Source organism: Emys orbicularis, chromosome 10 (genome assembly GCF_028017835.1).
Source record: "Emys orbicularis isolate rEmyOrb1 chromosome 10, rEmyOrb1.hap1, whole genome shotgun sequence".
Taxonomy (NCBI): Eukaryota; Metazoa; Chordata; order Testudines; family Emydidae; genus Emys; species Emys orbicularis.
The window spans coordinates 76,293,322-76,313,225 of record NC_088692.1 but is presented as its reverse complement, the minus strand read 5'-3'; the positions used below and the strand labels follow the sequence as shown (position 1 = coordinate 76,313,225).

The following is a 19,904-nucleotide window of genomic DNA, read 5'->3' as shown; positions in this document are numbered from 1 at the left end:
CAGACCTTCAGCTACAAGCTCCCAGCAATACACATGAATCCAAGTCTCCCCTTCTCCCAGTGCAAAATCCAGCCTAGCTGTCCTCTAACATCAGGGGAAAGGTAAGCACCGCGACATTCCAGTGCCAAACAGATGCAGACACTCTGGAATCAGCTCTCTCGGGTCTAACCCTGTTACTCCCTGGTGACTATAACCTTACAGTCCGAGGAATCACATAGTAGCCATGGGAAAGACAAGGATGCCACAAGTCAGACATTCTCCACATTCACGTACCTGGGCATGCACCAGAGACTAGGGCTGGCTCTTTCCCACCCTGTCAGCAGAAGCACGGTGAGGGAAGAGGACGACACCTACCCCTGGGGACACATTCCCGGTCCATGCAGCTCTTTTCCCTAACCGAGGGACCAAAGAGCAAACTGCTCTCAAGTTCCAAGCCTCTCTCATGCATTCCTGCTGCTAGCTACCCATCTTCCCACCCTACAGCCTAGCTCACACATTAGGCAGTTCTGGTTTCCCTTCCTTGGTACTTGCCACCTTTCATCTGAGGGGCTCAAAGTGCTTTACAGAAGGTGGCTCAGTCACATCCTCATTTGCCGGTTGGAAACTAAGGCACAAAGATTAAGTGACTTGCATAAGAGTCAGGAACAGAAATCATCTCCCCTGATTCCAGTGACCTGCTCTAACTACTAGACCACCCCTCTAACAGAGACCTTTCTCCCCTAATGCCTTGCATATTGATGTGGCTTGAGTGCACTGTGAGAGTCACAAGAGCTAGTTTCGTTTCCTCATAACAGTAAAGGTACAAATAAAAAAAAACCCACCACCATAGCTTCTATTCCCACTCTGTAAGATGGGCTACTTGTCTTGACTAAGTAGAAGGGCACCGGTGTTTGAGAACTCTGCCTTTCCTATCACAAAACAGACAAAGCGAGAGAAAAGAAGACACTCCTTGGAGAAACAGGCAAGGTTTCTCAGCTACATTTTGTTCACCAATAGGTGTGGGGAAAGACAGGGTTTAATGCAACAAGGGGCTTTGGCAATATGAACTGGATATCTATAGAAAGAAATTATCATAAGACTAATCTCCAATCAAGATGGCTTCTTTAGAAGCACAACGGGATTCTCTTTCAATGGCTTGCGAGTGCCAGCTGCAGACGCTGGGGAACAATGCTGGTTGGTTAGGGCTTCCAGGTCAGGTTCCGTAGGTGAGCAATGGTTTGGTTTCCTAGAAGGCATGAGTGTCCGGCTTTGGTGTGTCCATGATGGCAACAGCTGCCCCAGCCCAGGATTGTACTATGTGCAGCTGTGCCTCATGTGGAAATTAACAACGTATTCTGCATTAGTCCGCTGCACCGAGATGGCAAAGGGCTCAAAGGGGTGAAAGGTGAATGCAACCAGGCGTCGTACTGTGTGATTGATGGGTCGGCCCAAGAGTCCTGCTTGGATTTCAAACTTCAGAAGGCCAGAATCCCGGGCATAAAATCTGTAAGGAAGAGAAACAGAGAATGCTGATTATGTCTATTCCTGCTCACTGGTTTTGCCATCTTGAACTCTGCATGAAAAGGGACTGGTGCCACTGATGACTGCTCCTTATTCCATCCCTGGAACTTACCCAAAAGAATGCTGGCAAGATGGTGCGACAGACTCAGCCTGCACTGGCCAATACGTAGCATTGACTAAGCAATACAAATGATGGAAGGTCACGTAGGGAAAGTCCCTTCCTGGGTAGAAGTTTTTAATCTCTAACATTTTAACTCATTTTAGTGCCATAAATGAGAGAAGCCTCTTGCAAAGGGCTGTATTTCACTCTTGCGGGCTCTGATTTCTGGATCCACAGTTAGAAGTAAAAGGCTTTATCCCTAATAAAATACATACTGGCTCCCTACCATCCCACTGATGCAAACATATCCCATAGTCATAATGGGAGTTACACATGAGCAAATGAGAATACAAACCCATTCCTTTTAGTAACTTTTAAACAACAGCCTTCACTCTCTAACTGTGAGAATGCGTTGTGTCTCTCCTGTTCTACCAAAAAGACTTCACAACACCACATTGCTGCTATGTGACTTGGTTACTCGCACATCACGTCCCCTGGCTGTGTCCCCATTCAGAAGATGTAAGAGAGCTACTGGACTTGACTTTGCTCTAGGGTGCCTTACACTACTTTACAGCCAGACTTCACAGCCACTTGCTGATTTCCAGTGAAAACTGTCAATGCAAGAGTCTAGGAGAAAGTCGCTTAATGGCCAAATGCAGTGATCACAGCAAATCTGGATGATCTGGAAAGGGAAAGAAATCACCCAATGTACTACCATGCAGAGATCCACCTCTGAGACTCAGATTGGACCCTTGCTCCCCAAACCTGGAGTGCTCTGCAATGTGGCTCACGTAAGAAGTGGACATTGCTCTTCACTGACTTTCTGGCCCATAAGCAGAGCAGTGTTGGCTGCCTCTAAAGGGAGTTCTGCCTAGCACTCCTTTGTTTGATCTTTCCTGTGTCCTGGAGGAACTCCTCTCCATGTCCAAGAGTTATGCTGTTTCAAGCTGCTCCCCCTACATCTCTAGGAGAACACAAGGATCTCTGCAACTTCACCTTCCACCCAATACTTCGGTGGGTTCTTCAGATAATTTGAAAACCAAATGGCCTCCTGTTATTACACAAATCCATCAGCACTGGCCCCGAAGTTGGTTCCACGATAAGGACCTTTTTCCGAGCACAGACTTGTGATGGTCATTCTGTCCCTATCTGTCTCCATTTCCTTCCTGCCTTGTAGCTTTTGGTTGTTTGCATTTGCCTCTGGTTTCAGCTCAAAATTGCTTTTGTATCAGAGCACATTCTTCCCAACACCACCTGCTAGCCTGATACACTCACAGCTCTTTAGGCTGGCAGCAATGGCTCCAGACAGATTCTTTCAATATCAGACACCCTCCAGGTTTTGATAATGCAGCTTGCTAAATTCCTTGCATTTCCTAGCATGCCATTCTCCTCTCCAATCTCACTCCTCACCTGAATAAGAGTGCCAACCAACTGGCCTGCCAATTACACATAAGAATGAAGCAAAAGAGCTACAATCTTAGTAGCTGGCTTTCCAAAAAGCTCCCTCCTACACAGAACTAGGCATGTGGGGGGTTGGTTTCTAACTCAAACATGGCCTGTGGGCTGCTCCTCTCTCCACAATTCAATGTAATTTAAACACACTCAAGATGAGCTCCCTGTAATCTCAGGTAATCTCAAAGATGTGCTCGGGTCGGTATTTTTAAAAAGTGCTCTGCAATCAGAGGCCATTTCCATGGACTCTCACTCTGTGGATAAACTAGGCACTGAAATAGAAGACCGTGTGGCAATAAAAACAACAAGACCAGCCTTTTCAAATTGTACAAAAATGGTAAATTTATCTGCAGACCACTTCTTTAAGTAGGCTCCTTAGTAACCCTTTAGATTTAAAAGCTTTAACCCCTAACACAGGAGTTGCTGTGTTAAGGATTTGGCAGCCCATGCATCTCCCCCACAAGCTTTGTAGTTCCCTGCTGTGAGTTTGCTGCCAAGCCTCTTGTAAACAGATATTGGGGAAAAGGCCCTGAAGCCATTCCATCAGCAAAGAGGCCAGGAAGCAGGATGTTAACCACTCCAGCAGCTGAGAGAGAGGACTGCTGCAGCCTTCCAGGGGAAGAGAGACAGTAAAACTAAGAGTGGGGAGGAGTTAAAGGCAGCATGAGTGGGTGCCGAGATGGTGCAGGACACAACTACGGGACCTCAAAAATAAAATATAGATTGAGTGTACCTTGGGCTGCTGATGGGCTCTGTGCCAATGCCAGGTGCATGGAACTGTCACTATAAATCCTACATTACCAGTAATGAGAAAATAAAGCTAACGCGTCTTTATTTCAAAACCGTTTTCTGCATGATGGGCCACTGTTGTATCTTATTAATCACTGTCTTGTGTGAGAGAAACATGGCAGCACTTTTCCAGCTGTTGAAGGGTTAAGGGTTACTTCTGCTGTTGAATTGCCCTGCATCCTATAAGCAGGCAGCTGGGAAACAGGAGCCCCCCACAGCTCCAGACCCCTATTCAAGTCCTGATTGACTCTGGCATTTTATAACCTGATCTTCTAAAGCGCAAAGCTACACGTCTACTCAGGGGAGAGAGGGAAGGTGGTAGTTTGCTTTGTTTACTACAGAAGACGTGACCATAGCAAATGTCTGCAGTCCTACTCCCTTTTGTCTGTAGAAGCTGCACAAAGGTTGGCAGATGCAGACAAACACCACCCAGTGAGATGTTCGAACATCAAGTACAGCGACAGGAAAAGCAGCAGATATTTTTCTGCAGACTGTACAGAGTGAGTTCAAACCAAACCGTACACGGGAAATCAATTAAATAGCTATGATTTGGGGATTGTGTGTGTATGAATGGTCAGAAGTTCCCAAATCTTAGGCAGGTATAGTGTGCATGGTGCAGGAGGGAATACCGTGGACAGCAATAAAGTTGGTGGTTGCGACCAGTTTCCCATCTCTCTGGGCAGATCAAAACACTGACATCAGGGCAGTCACAGAGCGCAGTATTAACTCTTTGATCTCTCTCTCTTTGTTCACAAAATGTAGGATTTATTTCGCTCTTCAGGCACTAAGAGCTGTGCAGTTTTCTGCCTTGGGACACTCAGCACATTTAGGCCCAAAGTTTGATCTTCCTTAAAACGTTTTGAATCTGGTGGGGGAAGTGCCAGAATCCAAACAGCTATTCTTGAAATCCATTGCTGTGGCCAATAAACAGAAACAATTTGTGCATGCCCAAGATAGAAATGTGCAAGCTCCCCGTTAGTCTGCAAGGAGCATTGCTAGCCTCCCTACTTTCAAGGTTATTAACAGGAATATGCCTAAGGCACAGACAGAAATAAGCAGAATGGCCCTTAGGTCTGACCAAAGGTTCTGCTGTGCAAGCAAGTTTCTTATGCATTATAGGTTTCCAAATCATGAGAAACACAAGAGACGATAGGGAAAAGGGGACCACAGACTCCAGTGTTTGTTAAATGAAGAGGAATAAAGTTCACAGTGAAAGATGACTTTGGTTTCTAAGTTTCTCAGTGTGCGTTACAGACAACGGAGTATGAAGACAGTCAAACCAGCGCTGTGAATGTTATGGGTAACATATAAAGACATTTAAACAAATCAGACTTGTATAAGTGCTGGCCAGCCCCACCTCCCAAAATGAGCATTTTCTTGCCGTGGCAAAGCAGACTCATACATTGCAACCATAGCATGCTGGCTGTCATATAGCAAAAGGCTGGAGTCTGAGAAGAGGGGGAATTTAATGTTCATATAAAAGGATGTTAAAGTTTCAGTACCCATTTCTGCCTCTTAACATGACCAATGCGCTTCAACTCCACTTTTGAAAGAGCCAAATGTAAATGTGCATATGTAAAATAGGCACAGTCCATAGGAGAGGAAAGACAGAGCTTCCTAATTTACTGGTCTCTCCGGAATAATCTAAACAAGGACTCTGCTGGAATGGGACAGAGGAGGGGAAAAGGGAAACATCCCTATATGTACACTTCAGTCTGAGACACAGTCGAGACACATGTACATTTCTGAGAAACACGCATTCAGTCCTAGCCATGTGCAATTTTCTGACTCTTCTTCATACCTGATGGGGTGATCTCCACACGTCTTTGGCCGTTCCATGACTGACACCCACTTGTCATCATAACTGAAGAGGGAGAGGTCAAGGTAAGGGCTGCCGCTGTAAGACTGAGCGCTGATTGGGAGCTGACCCAGCAGCCTCCGCACAGCCTCTGTGTGCCCTCCATACTTTGCATTCACAATAGTGTCCTTAAACCTGGAACACACAAAGGGACAGATTTTATTTGCAAAGCGCACAGGGAAATGGCACAATGTAGATATATTAGTGTTCAAAAAGGATAAAGATAACAAAAATCAAAACAGCAGCAGTTTAAAAAACTAGTACACCTCTACCCCAATATAACGCGACCCGATATAACACGAATTCGGCTATAACACGGTAAAGCAGCGCTCCGGAGGGGCGGGGCTGCGTGCTCCGACGGATCAAAGAAAGTTCAATATAACGCGGTTTCACCTATAACGCGGTAAGATTTTTTGGCTCCCGAGAACAGCGTTATATCGGGGTAGAGGTGTACTACTAAGTTCAGAAGTTATAATTCATCTAATACACCATCAGTCTCAATTCTGGTGACCTTTTACCTGCTCCACAATCAGTGTTCCTATTCTGTTTTGGAACTATGGACTGACAAGTGGATAGGAACTTGTCATTCCACAAGATCTGGCTACAGCTGCCCTGCAGTACTGGAAATGTACAGGATCAGAAATGGGGAGAGATGGAGTAGCAGCTTAATCAATCAATCCAGGTTTTACTGCAAAGATCGTAAACATTGTCAGTGAAGCCTGAAGGTTGTGCTGTAACAGCTGAATTCCTGAGGCTGAAGGAGGACTTGGGAATCCATCTCTCCCCAGCCATTATGTTTTGATTGCATAAAGCAGGGGTCGGCAACGTTTGGCATGCGGCTCGCCAGGGTAAGCACCCTGGCGGGCCGGGCCAGTTTTATTTACCTGCTGACGCGGCAGGTTCGGCCAATCGCAGCCCCCACTGGCCGCGGTTCGCCGTCCCGGGCCAATGGGGGCGGCGGGAAGTGGCGCGGGCGAGCGATGTGCTGGCCGCGGCTTCCCGCCACCCCCATTGGCCCGGGACGGCGAACCGCGGCCAGTGGGGGCTGCGATTGGCCGAACCTGCCGCGTCAGCAGGTAAATAAAACTGGCCCGGCCCGCCAGAGTGCTTACCCTGGCGAGCCGCGTGCCAAACGTTGCCGACCCCTGGCATAAAGGGAAGAAACTGTAGAAGAAGAAGAACCTCGAAGAGAAGCCTGCAGCTGTTTAGCTCAGCACTGTCTGAAACGTTCTTTCCTGTGAAAAGATTTATCTGCATTGGAGTTTTTCTTCTTTACAAGTTAGTAAGCAGAATCTGAGCTTTCTGTTGACGAGATCCAACTTTTATGAGACCAGCGGTATAAGAGCCACTTATCAGGAACAGTTTATATTGGACTGTAAACTCTCAGGGCAAGGGCCTATTGTGTTTACTTATCTAACAAGCACCCTACCACCCCATCACCAGCCCCATTATAGGCTCCACCACCAACCAGAAGGCTGAAGAGGTTCTTGCCTCTGGTTTCAGCTACAAAACAAGAGCAGCACTTCATATGTTTGCATTAAGTTCTGTCCCTCACAAGCAGTAGGGAATCCCCAGTGGGAGTTATGGAAATATACAGGACGACTAAGTCTCCTTCACTTGCATGGATTCAACAGTTTCAATCAACAGAAGTCTCCCCTATAAGCAATGGCAGAAATGGTCACTACATAGTTATGCTGAAGTTAAATTAGTTGTGGGAAGTACAAGAGGCTCTGGCACACTTGGGTATGTCACCACATACTCCTAGGACCACATTTTAGAAACATCACCACCTGCATTACTAACATGACTTTAGTCTGTTTAAAAGAATTTTAGAAGCCTTATTTACTTTTATATCTCACTCCACTTTCACTGTGACATTAGATTGGTCAGTTTTACTTTCACACAGGAAAGGAAGGTCCAACTGAAAAAAGGAACAGCATACTTTTTGCTGAAATTGTAGAAAATGCCACAAACACAGAGTTTTATTCATATTACATTTGGGGAAACCTGTCTGGCAAAATAAATCCCAAATTTGGTGACATTTTTGGTTTAACAAATCCTAGCTTTGGGCCCTAATACTCAGAGAGCATCACTTAAACAGCCCCAGAGGAAGACACAGCACAAGGTGTGCTGGCAGCATTCTTCCCTCAGAAATCTCTCCCCCTAGGGTTGGGTGCTTAGATTGTCACTGTATACTTTCTAGCCTTGGTCTACCATTTGCATGGAAGACCAAACAAGACAGTGAATGTGGAATACAGAACCAGGTGTACCCTGCCTCAGCCTTGAGTGTTCAGCAGTTTTCAGAACCATAAGGCTGTGGTGAGATGTGCCATGTTCAGAATGGACTCATACACCAGTCAGTCACTAAAGAGCTATGTTTCTCAAGGTTGTCACAGCTATTTGATACTGGCCTTTGGCTGGCAGTGTTGAGCATGTACCTATATGGTATAAGGCATGCTCCAAATGGCTCACCGGCGCTGGATCTGTCTGGCAAAGTTGTTACTGGAAGCTGAGCAGGGAAATTGGACAGCCTCGCTGTGCAGGGTGGCATTCCTGAAGAGGTCACAGAAGTTCTCAAAGAGCTCCAGTAGCTCATCCGAAGTGTTCTCAAACACAGCAATAACCTCTGTGGTCACCATGTTGTACACAACAAAGAATGAAGGCTGCAGAGAGTAGCAGAGTTAGTGGTTTTCCAACAGAGTGCAGACAGACAATACAGGGTCTATATTAGTTGGAAGTCCCTCCCCCCCGATACACACAACACACACACAAAAGACTACCCATGATTACTCTGCAATGTAGGAGAATCTCACATTCACTATACAAATTCATTATGCTATTCAAATACCTCAGAGGGTACCAGATTATCCAGCCTATTCACTACAGTGTAATTATTTATGAAGGGAACTAAACACGCTTTCAATTTTTCATTTCAAACTGGACGTCAATATTTCTGTTTTCCTCACTCCCCACCAAATATAAAATGCTTTTTAAAGTGGCAGATTTAATTTTCTTTCCTGCTGGGGAAGTGATTTTAAACCAGGTGCTGGCTGGCAACAAATTATTTTTCCTGTATGTGAAGAGCTGAGAGCTTTTTTTTTTTTTTTTTTTTTGGCATTTATTGTTTTCCCCCCTCTTAATATTTCCAGCATGCAGAGATGAGATATTTTTAGTGCATTGTGTTCCAACATTGCCTGCAAAAGTTTTGCCCTCCAGGTACCATGCTGGTGTAGAAATGAAAACCTGAAAGACAATAACTATTTCTTTTTAATACTGACACTCTTATCCAAGAATTTCCAGGTGCCGTTGCAATTGTAAATCCAAAACATGACTCAGGTACTTCTGCAGTAATTTTTTCCCTAGATAAGGTTACTCAATCACTACAGACACTAACTCCCAAACCAGGGGTGTCCAAACTTACTGGCCTGCTGAGCCACATACAACAATCGTCAAAAGTTCAAGAGTCGGGGCACACCTGCTGGGAGCCAGGGGTTGGGGCTTCAGCCCTGCTCCTGAAGAAGGCCCGAGCCCTGGCAGCTGTGCCCTGGAGGGCTGAAGCCCCAAGACCCACCCTCTACTGGACAGAAGCCCCTCCTGCACCATCCCACTGCAAGGCAGAGGTCCTGAGCTTCCTCTCCTCCCCCGTCTGGTAGGTGAAGAATGGGGAGGCATACTGCATAGCTGCACTTTAATGGTAAAAGAGCTGCATGTGGCTCGCGAGCCACAGTTTGGCCACCCCTGGCCCAAACCCAGATACCAGTCACATGCATGACCTCTAACAACACATAGCAACAGAGTAGCACCTTTGTAAATCCTGATGAACTCAGACCTTAGGATTTCCATTTATATTAGATGCTTATAGACTATAGACTCCACCTTGATATACTCACAATGCAAGACTGGCCTTGTTTTACAAAAAGAAGCCCAGCTGCAGACGCACCTCAAGACTTCACCCTATAGGATAATTTGTGGGCTGGGGAGAAGAAGAAGGAGTGAAGAACTCAGATGGGTCTCTCAAAATGGGGCGGAGTTTGGACTATCACTATATCGAGCCCATGGCTTGTTACAGAGTTGTCTTGGTTTGGGAGAAGTTGGTCTGCGCTATCCAGTTTTCTCTCTCAAGGGAGCTGTTACTGACCCATTGTACTTAGACTATTCAGAAAATGGGGGGGAACGGATAGTTGCCAAATACCCACATATTACTCCCAATCACCTGAGCTATTAGCTAAATCACCACCTCCTGGAAAAAAAAAAAAAAAAGTCCTTCTGGGCTATAGGATTGAAGTGCCGAGGGAAGGAGAAGAAGGAAAAGGGCTTGACTACCCTTGACTCATTCCTGTACAAATATTTACCACTTTAAAGATTGCAAAAATTACAGGGTGGATAAAAATCAATGATTTAAAAAAAAAAAATCAGATTTTTTTGATAAAATGCTTTTTGAGGAAAAAGCCCATCTAAAGATAGTTTTAATTAAGATACATTATAGCTCAAAGATATCTCATCATGGAATAGGGATTATAAATTCTAATTCTATAGTATGAGACAATATATTAATGTAATGTTTAAGAAGAGTTTTGTAAATGAGTTCCAATAGTTCATGGATTAGGGACCCAATTTTATGGGGTTCCAGGGGCTTCTGTATAGATTATTTAGGTTAATCTTTCTATCTATCCAATGGGGCTCAGTCTAGAAGATACCATCAGAGATGCTTAGTTTTACAGTTCTCAAACTGTGGATTTGTATCTCCAGAGATAACATGCTTGTTAACAGCAAAAATGTTTTAAAATAAATAATATATAGAGGTGAGAAATAACAGACCTCAACCCTATTGTCCCTCTGCGAATTTGTGTACACAGAGTCACTTCCTTACCTCTCTCTAAAAGTACAAAGTTTCAAAAAGTTCAACGAATAGAAGATTGTTGGGGGCGGAATAGATCTGGACAAGAAGTCGTCTGGAGATAAATGTGAGAAGGGAGGGACAGGCAGTAGAAACAAAAGTGAAACTGGTTAAGCAGCATATTCCAGAAGTCTTGAGATCTTTCTGAGTGTAGCCTTGATTGATTTGAGATCTACCATACCATTCTCTCACTTGAAGGGAAAACCTATAATGGCAGCAGGCCGTAAGAGAGACCCAGTTTGGGAATAAGAACCTTTCAAGCAATACATGTTTGCTGATGATGTTTTAAAGAAAGTCACACCAGTGAACTGGTGGAAGTCACTTAAGCACTTGGATTCAGAGACTGTTGAAGTGATAATCTCACTTTTAACAGCAGTAGCTTCTTCTGCCGGTGTAGAAAGAATATTTTCTTCCTTTGAACTAATTCATTCCAAATTGAGAAATCGTTTGGGACCTGAAAAAGCAGGAAAGCTTGTTTTTCTTTTCCAGATTATGAACAAACAGGAAAATGAAGATGAAAACGACTGAGTTAGCTGCAGAAGCCAATATTTTAAATTTCTCATGTTGACCTGGCTGACATAGTCGATTTATTTATTTTTTTTTAATATTCATTTAACTATTTTAGTTAACAATTTTAACAAAAACAAACCTGATTTTAAAAATCTTGAATGTTTAACTAAATTCAAAAATGCACATGCTTGTTTTGTTAAAATATTATATGTTTGCTGTTGAAGAAAAAAAATCCAGAATACATAACGTTGTTTTAGTTACATAAAACAATTTAAATGTCTGTCTGGTGATGTGCTCCTCCTAATACAGCATGGCAAGAAAATCCTCCAAATATTAATGATTAACCTGTTGAATTGGAGATAGTTCACCTCCCAATGACTTCATAAATATCTGCTTCAATTACCTTTGGTAAATGAAATAACAAAACAATCATTCATTTTCTGATATAGCTGTAAAACTAATCTGAAAAGTTTTCAAAATAAATCACTTAAAAAATGTATAGTGTGTACCTTCTAAAAATGAAACCTACATCTATCTGAGTTGTGAAGAATATGTATTAAGGTTATAACAACCAACAAGAATGCACTTTTATGTAGAAATCCATGATTAAATCGAGTCTTCCTGACTAGTGATTTAAATCAATTTGATTTAAATCAAATCCACCCTGCAAAATTACAATTGTAAGATACACCTCTACCCCGATATAACGCTATCCTCGGGAGCCAAAAAATCTTACCGCGTTATAGATGAAACCACGTTATATCCAACTTGCTTTGATCTGCCGGAGCGCGCAGCCCCGCCCCCCGGAGCACTTCTTTACCGCGTTATATCCGAATTCGTGTTATATCAGGGTAGAGTTGTATTTCTTTTACGGGAATCTCTGTATTTACTGTAATTATGGGTCTATGAAATGTGCTAAACCAGAGAAACTTTTCTCAAATAATATTTTAAAGCCACTTGTAGTTCCTGGGTGGGACATTATGCTATACACTTGGCGTAAGTTAGGTAACCACATAGCTATTTAGAAAAACACAGTATTTCCATAGAACGCGTCATGTCTAGATCCATCTGAATAACTGAGAATTCATCTTCCATACTTTCAATATAGGATCCCACTACTGGTGCTTGTGTTAATCAGACAACTGAAATGGAAAAAACCTACTAAATCATCTAGTCCATATCACTGCCAATGTAAAGCTCAGATCCCAAGAAGTGGTGGGGGGGGGGGGGGGGGAGGGAAGAAACCAGACATAGATATTCAACTGTATCATAATTTTAGGCCTCACTGCATAATCAAACAAACAAAGGAAAGGTTAGACTCAAGTGCAGAGGAAAGAACAGAATTTTCACTAAATATAGAACCCTGCTACAGCTGCCATAGAAACCATCCAAGAGCAGTGGAAATGGCAGAGCATGAAGAAGGGACCTTGTGGCCAGGTTGACAGATCTAAAACGTGACCATTTTTGCTTTACTTTGTATTACTTCTTGTTTATTTAGATGCATAAATGTATTTATCAAAACTCAAGCTTCATGTACAACATTTGAAAAACAACCTTTTGTGAGTTTTAATAAAAATTAAAACCTTAACTTTTTCCTCTCAACACACCAAAAAACCCAATATCCTAAATACCAACCCACCCAACCCCTCCTTATGCAAAACCTTGGACAGTGTTTCCCAAACTTGGGACGCCGCTTGTGTAGGGAAAGATCCTGGCGGGCCAGGCCGGTTTACCTGCCACGTCCGCAGGTCCGGCCCATCGCGGCTCCCACTGGCTGCGGTTCGCTGCTCCAGGCCAATGGGAGCTGCTGGAAGCGGCGCGGGCTGAGGGACACGGCAGGTAAACAAACCGGCCCAGCCTGCCAGCGGCTTTCCCTGAACAAGCGGCAGCCCTAGTTTGGGAAACACTGACCTAGGAGATGAGATGGGCCTAATTGTCAATAAGCTCTGGCTCTCTCAAAACAGAAGTAAATGAAAGACTTTCCACAACTGAGAGCCCTACACACAGAACAGCTTGCCACAGATGTTTAAATCTAGAACCTATTAACCAGTTATCTTGAATGCCTCAGCTGATCAGATAGCCAGAACTTACACAGAGCTTCACAGATCAAATATCTGGAAGTGGACCCAGAAACAAATGGGAAGCTAAGTTCATCTCCTGAGTAACCAGTGTAGTCTGCTGCCTGCCTCTGAGACTTCAAGCCAGCCACAATCTGCATCAGCTATGAAGTCTAAGCGGTCTTCAAATGGAAGCAGTCTAGAGCAGTGTTTCTCAAACTGGGGCCGCCACTTGTTTAGGGAAAGCCCGTCGGTCCGGGCCGGTTTGTTTACCTGCCGCGTCCGCAGGTCCGACCGATCGCAGCTCCCAGTGGTCGTGGTTCGCTGCTCCAGGCCAATGGGGGCTGCGGGAAGCGGCGCGGGCCAAGGGACACACTGGCTGCCGCTTCCAGCAGCTCCCATTGACCTGGAGCAGCGAACCGCAGCCAGTGGGAGCCGCGATCGGCCGGACCTGCAGACGGGGCAGGTAAACAAACCGGCCCGGCCCGCCAGGGGCTTTCCCTACACAAGTGGCGGCCCCAGTTTGAGAAACACTGGTCTAGAGAGCATTGCAGTGACCAGTCACAAATGCCTGTCAAAGTCCAGATCCAAGAGAACTGGTTGCATTCACCTAATCAGGAAGGCTTATGATATTTTTGGCCACTGGACAGAGCTCAAGACTCCAGAATCAGTAAAGTGGGCCCCAAAACATCCCAAATTGCAACCCACTTGGACAAAGGTTTAATATCTTTGCAATATCCATGTTGTTTATATGTATTTGTTAGACAAATATTTCAATGCTGCTTTTACAAAAGACACTCAGTCCTCAACTACTTTACAATAATAAACAGTGCGCACAATCTAACACAGTGGTTCTCAAAGCCGGTCCGCTGCTTGTTCAGGGAAAGCCCCAGCGGGCTGGGCCGGTTTGTTTACCTGCCGCGTCTGCAGGTTCGGTCGATTGTGGCTCCCACTGGCCAAGGTTCGCCGCTCCAGGCCAATGGGGGCTGCGGGAAGCGGCGCGGGCCGAGGGATGTGCTGGCCACCCTTCCCGCAGCCCCCATTGGCCTGGAGTGGCGAACCACGGCCAGTGGGAGCCGCGATCGGCTGAACCTGCGGATGGGGCAGGTAAACAAACCGTTCCGGCCTGCCAGGGGCTTTCCCTGAACAAGCGGCAGACCGGCTTTGAGAACCACTGATTTAACATTCTTTGTGACTCTACAGCAGACTAATGTATGTGCACAATGGAAGAAGTAACATACAAAGAAAGCTTCAAAGCGAACAGCTAACATCCATTCATTCCAACTTCTAGCCCTTAAAAAACAATGGGACAAATATTGAGGGGGGCAGGGAGGGAGTCACGAAACTTCCAGAGAAAACAGAACAATGAGCAATGAGCAGCACTGCAAGTTTAGAAAGAGTTCTTGCCAGCCATCTTTAATAGAATTATAAAATAAGCAGATGAAAGGAATTAAGTAGTTTAAAAAACTTAAAGTAGTCTCAGACCAATCTCACGTGGATTGAAAACTGAAGATCTCTAGGAAAAAAAGGCAATGATAAACATGTTGTGTTATGGTGCGGGCAGAGGGGTAAGGGATGTCTACCACAGAGATTGGCATTAGAGCTGGTCTGATTTAACTTCATTACCGACCTGGAAATGGGAGTAAACAACATATTAGTTAGAGATAGCAGATGATACTAAATTGGGGGAATTCTGCACCACTGCACAAGCACAGAATTAATGTCCCCAGCAGATTTTTTTTCTCCTGCAAAATAATTGATTCTGACAGGAAGTCAAAGGGAAGTCATGTAAGGGAAGTCATGTGAGGGGTCACGCTACAATTACATCTTTTGCCCACCAGAAGAGAGGGCAACTGGCTCATGAGCAGGAGCAGCCAACCGTAGAGAGGGGGCAGATGCTGTCTTCCTTACAGCACCCTGCCTGCAGGGCCAGGTAAGGAGGCATGGAATGGGGGGATGAGAGGGGCAGAGAGTGGGGCACATGGGGCTGCTGGAGGGGTCACGCAGACTGGGGTTCATAATAGCTAGTGAGGGGAGACAGATTGGACGCAGGGGCACACGAGCTAGTGGGGTGACAACACTGAGCCAGGGGCTGAATGGGAATGGGGGTCCAGGGCCACAGGGGAATAAGGGCAGCTGTGCCTGGGTGAATGGGAAGTGGGGGTGCAGGGACACATGGAGATGGGGCAGCTATGCATAGCTGATTGAGGATGCAGGGCCACATGGGGAAAGAGGGGAGTGGGGGTGCAGGGACACATGGGCATATTTGCAGATATGCCTGGCTGAATGGGGTGTGGGGGTGCAGGGACACACAAGGACAGGTTCGGATGTGCCTGATTGAATGGGAGAGGCTAGAGGTCAGCCAGGGTCTGCATGAGGGAGGCTCCCCAACTCCCAAACAATTGCCCCCCTCCAAAAGAAACACCTTGTTCCATACTTCCCCAACTCACACCCAACAACCCTCCAGATTCTCTCCCAGGCTCCTTCCCAGCATTTACTTCCCTCTCCCTCCGCTCCTCCGTTACCCCCAACTTCCCAAAGCCTTTGCACTGCTTTGGAGTGGTGCGGGAAATACATTTCTGTATTGTACTTTAAATGAATTATTATTCAAAGTTCTGTATTAATATGCCTAGTAAGGAATCTATTTGTCAAAAACCATTTCCTGAATCTTTTTTGTTGTCTGTATTGTTACAGACATACTTGCTGACAGGTATTTTGAAATAAACTACCAAAATAATTGAAACTGGTTATATTGTTATTTTGACAAATAAAATAGGCAGAATTTTACAGAATTTTAAAATATTGTGTGCAGAATTCTTAATTTTTTGGTGCACAATTCTTCCAGGAATAATTGGGAGTTGCAAATACCATCCAGGACAGAAAGATAGTAAGAGGCTTTGAGAGATTAGAATTGTAAGCAGAAAAAGTGAGATTCAGCTTGGAAAAATGTCAGCTATTACATCTGAAAAATACTCACACACACATACCTAATAGGAGAGAAGCATCTAGAAAGCAGTAATGGCTAGAGATCCAACTATGCAATACAATATGGCAAGAAAAAAAGGTCAGTTTGGGGTGGCACATGCAGAGTCTGTAGACCACAGAGTAGGGAAGTTAACAGTCCTTTCTTTATATTACTCTGGCATGACTGCCTCTGAAGCACTGTTTAGTTCTGGGCACCCTTCAACAGAAAGAAACTGGTGAGAGTGGGGAAAAGGAACAAAATGATCAGCAGGCTGGAGGGGTTGAAATAAGAAGCTAAATTAAAGAACTAATTGTATAGTTTGTGTAAGACATCTGATGGGGAATGACTGGATGACTCTCTACAGGTAACTGAAAGGTATATATACCAAAGATGGGAAAAGGTTACAATATGTAGGGTAGCAGTAGGATATAATTAGGAATAACTGGAAGAAATTAAGAAAAATGTAGAATGAGTTTTATGGAGCAAATCCCAATCATGAGTTCCATTAAGCTGTGGAACAGTGTCCCAACGGAAGTAGAAATACGGTCACTTGGGACATTTACAATTCTAATCAGATTGTACGCTCATCAGGACAGAGACTATTTTGTAGCCTGTATTTGTACAATGCGAGGCATAATAGGTCCCTGATCCTGATTACTAAAATACAAACAACAACAGACTTGGCAAAGCACCAATAAGTGTAGTATAGGAAACAATCCTGCATTTGCAAGAAGATAAAATTGTATAACCACATTGGTCTTCTCTCTCTCTAATTTCTATTAAGTTTTGACATTGAGAGAGGGGGAATCTTACTAAATACCATCAAAGATACCACCAAGGCCCCTCACAACAGGATCCAAATTATATACTGTGGAGAACAGAACATTTCTACCCAACACTCAAAGACCCAAATCAGCACTTAGACAAGAAATGTAGCTTATAGTATTTTTCTGCACGGGAATAACCTCAACAAAGCAATAAGCTGTCCAAAGAGGAAAGGCCCTACCTGTGAAGGGTCTGTCACCCGCAACGTGACCACATCTTCACTGGTGTATTTAATAAACAGATGGCTCTCATCCAACAGCTGCATTTTCCACATGCGCAGCTGCCTCAACTGATCAAAGTACTGGAAGAACCTCCGTTTTGCCATTGCACTCCCATCCTGCTCTGCCCTCCTCCACAGGTACACCAACAGTCTGTGTTTCAGAGAATTTATGAAGGGCTCTTTGTACGGGTTTGCCATCCCTGTCTGAGTGTCTCGCTGCACTTCTGGATAGACAGCGGAGAGGGTCAGGAGATCATCCTCATAGCAGAAGCGACCTATAGTCCGTACATCAATGAATGTGCCCTCAGGTGTCACTTGAAAGACATGAATAGTCTGCTGCTGCACAGAGAGAATAGCCAAGATATTCTTATACAGGTATAGGCCCTGGTTGTGAGACAAGATGACTTTGTCACATTTGAATGTCCTTGTGTCACACAGTCTACCTGTGTGAAGATCTATGATATGCAGAGAATAGTCCTCCAAAGGGGACCTGGGATTTGGGGTCACCGACTCACTGTTGCGATAAACCTCAAAAAATGGGGGGTGAGGTTCCTCGGGCAGGTAGGCAGCAGAGCCCACAATTACATAGCGACAGTCATCTGTGAACAAACTGCACTCGCGGTTCAAGTGCTCACCATTGGAGGCCACGTTGGTGATATGAAGCAAGACGAAGAAACGTTCAAAGAGCCGCCCACGGATATTGACAGATCTTTGGTCGTTGCCATTGGCCAAGATCTCTCCCTCATAACCCTGCAGGAGATCCTCTGCTGCCTGGCAGCCCTGATACTCGTAGATCTCCAGGGAGGTCTGGTCCGAGGAGAAAGCGATGAAGTAGCGCCCATCGGGGGAGAACTTGCGCAGGAAGCAGGGCGGCTTCTCAACGTTGACCACAGTAAAGTTGGGGAAGACATTCTGGTGGAAGACCCGGACCTGGTGCCAGTGGGTGCCGGCCTTACCAGAGCTGATCCTTCGGCGCTCCAGGCGGTGGATGACATTCTGGTTCTGGATTCTGCGGGGCCTGATGGTCGGAGCGTCATGATCCATCACTTCATCGTTCCCTGGGAAGGAAACACAGAGGCCGCTGTACTGGACAGGGAGCAGCACGACCCTATACCAGACCGTGTGTGTGTGTGTGGGGGAGAGATGGGAGAGGGTCTCCTGGGGGAGCAGGGGCACCGCAAGGGTAACACAGCTGGGTCCCTAGAGGCGGGATGCTCTGGAGATGCCTGCTGAGAAGAGGGGGCGCGGGAGGCTCCCCCGGAGGCGGCCCCAGTGTCAGGGCCCGGGGGTGGGAGGCTCACGGAGTTAGGGGGGCCTGGGCGCCCCGGCAGACGGAGGTTGCAGTTTCCAGACGCCGGGGCGCTGCAGGGCCGCGGTCCCCCGGGAGGGGCGCGAGGCGGCGGGAGCCGGGGCGCTGATGGGCGTCGCGCGTCTCCTCACCTCTCCGGGCCGCAGCGGGATCCCGACGCCTCCGCCGTCCGGTCACTCTATGGCCGCCGCCATCTTTCCGCCAAGGCGCCGCTGCTAACGACTCCTCCTCAGCCTTGGTGACGAGAGCAAGAGGGTACCGCGCCAGCCCGGAAGTGCTTCCGGAGGCCACGGGGCGTGGCGTCAGGTAGGCGCCGAGTGTCAGCCGCAGCCGGCAGACAGTGGCCCCTGGCGGCCGGAGGAGTCACCGCGGGGCTGGGGGGACCAAGGGCCGTTCAGAGCCGCCAGGGACCACGGCAGCCGGGCATCATGGGAGATGCGCCCCACATCCCCAGCAGTGCAGGGCACCCCCTGACCTCCCCTCACCCCAGTAGGGAGCTGTACTCACCGCACCCCTCCCTGCCCCCCCCCCCCCAGCCAGCTGTGCCCCTCAGGCACGCCAGGCACCTCGCTGCCCAGGGTGCAGCGCCCACCCCAGCCCCTCCCGTACTCATAGCATCACCCCTCGCCTTACAGCCATTGCTGGCAGACTCCGGGGGGAGTCTGGCTCTGAGGGGCACGGCGGGTGTAGGGGAAACCCCATGCGAACTGGGACCTCTCTCCCAGGTGCACACTCCCACTGTCCATCGGCTGCGTCTCTGGGTTGCCCATTGGGGCCAGTGTTTCTGCAGTAATACCTGGGCACTACCCTACTTCCCTGGTATGACATTTTGGGGGGCAATCCAGAGCAGCGAGGGGCTGTGTCACCTCTGCCCTTCAACCGTGGGTGCCACACAATGCTTTGCTGTTGTGGCTCCTAACCTAGGCTCCTGCCAAACAGCATGCAGGTCACACCCTGAGTGTCTGTGTGTAGCCACAGTCCTGGGCCAGCAATTCTGACCCCAGCAGCCTGTCAGCAAACGCCAGCCACACTGTGGCTTCCAGCAGCCTTGATTACCACATGCAGAGTAACCCCAACACACTCCCAGTCCTGGATTTCCCTCCCCCCCCCCCCCCCCCACAAATATACTGCCCTCTCCTGGACAGATCAGATAACAAAGGTCCGTTGTCCCAAAGGAACAATATACAATTTGCCACCTTAATTGGAATTACCCACACAGTTCACAACACTAGATTAATTTTGATTAAAGAACAAAATGTATTTGACTACAAAGAGATAGGTTTTAAGTGAGTACAAGTATTAAAGCATTTAAGTAAAAAATGGTTATAAGAAAAAAGATACTGTACTAAACTTTTAAAAACTAGGCCTGGTTCAAGGTAAAATTCTTACCATATGCTTCCAACAACATTACTGACCAATCTT

At 46.4% G+C, this 19,904-nt stretch overlaps 1 protein-coding gene across 1 annotated transcript; it reads right to left on the bottom strand.

The window, feature by feature from the left end:
- Positions 1-983: 983 nt before the first annotated feature.
- On the bottom strand, positions 984-18,675 carry DET1 (DET1 partner of COP1 E3 ubiquitin ligase). Its single transcript, XM_065412319.1, has 5 exons — positions 18,614-18,675; positions 17,135-18,231; positions 8,172-8,362; positions 5,643-5,834; positions 984-1,483 (listed from the first exon to the last, which is right to left on the bottom strand). Exons 2-5 carry the CDS (start codon positions 18,215-18,217, stop codon positions 1,294-1,296), a joined length of 1,656 nt encoding a protein of 551 aa, XP_065268391.1. The 5' UTR covers positions 18,218-18,231; positions 18,614-18,675; the 3' UTR covers positions 984-1,293.
- Between the last annotated feature and the right edge of the window lie 1,229 nt (positions 18,676-19,904).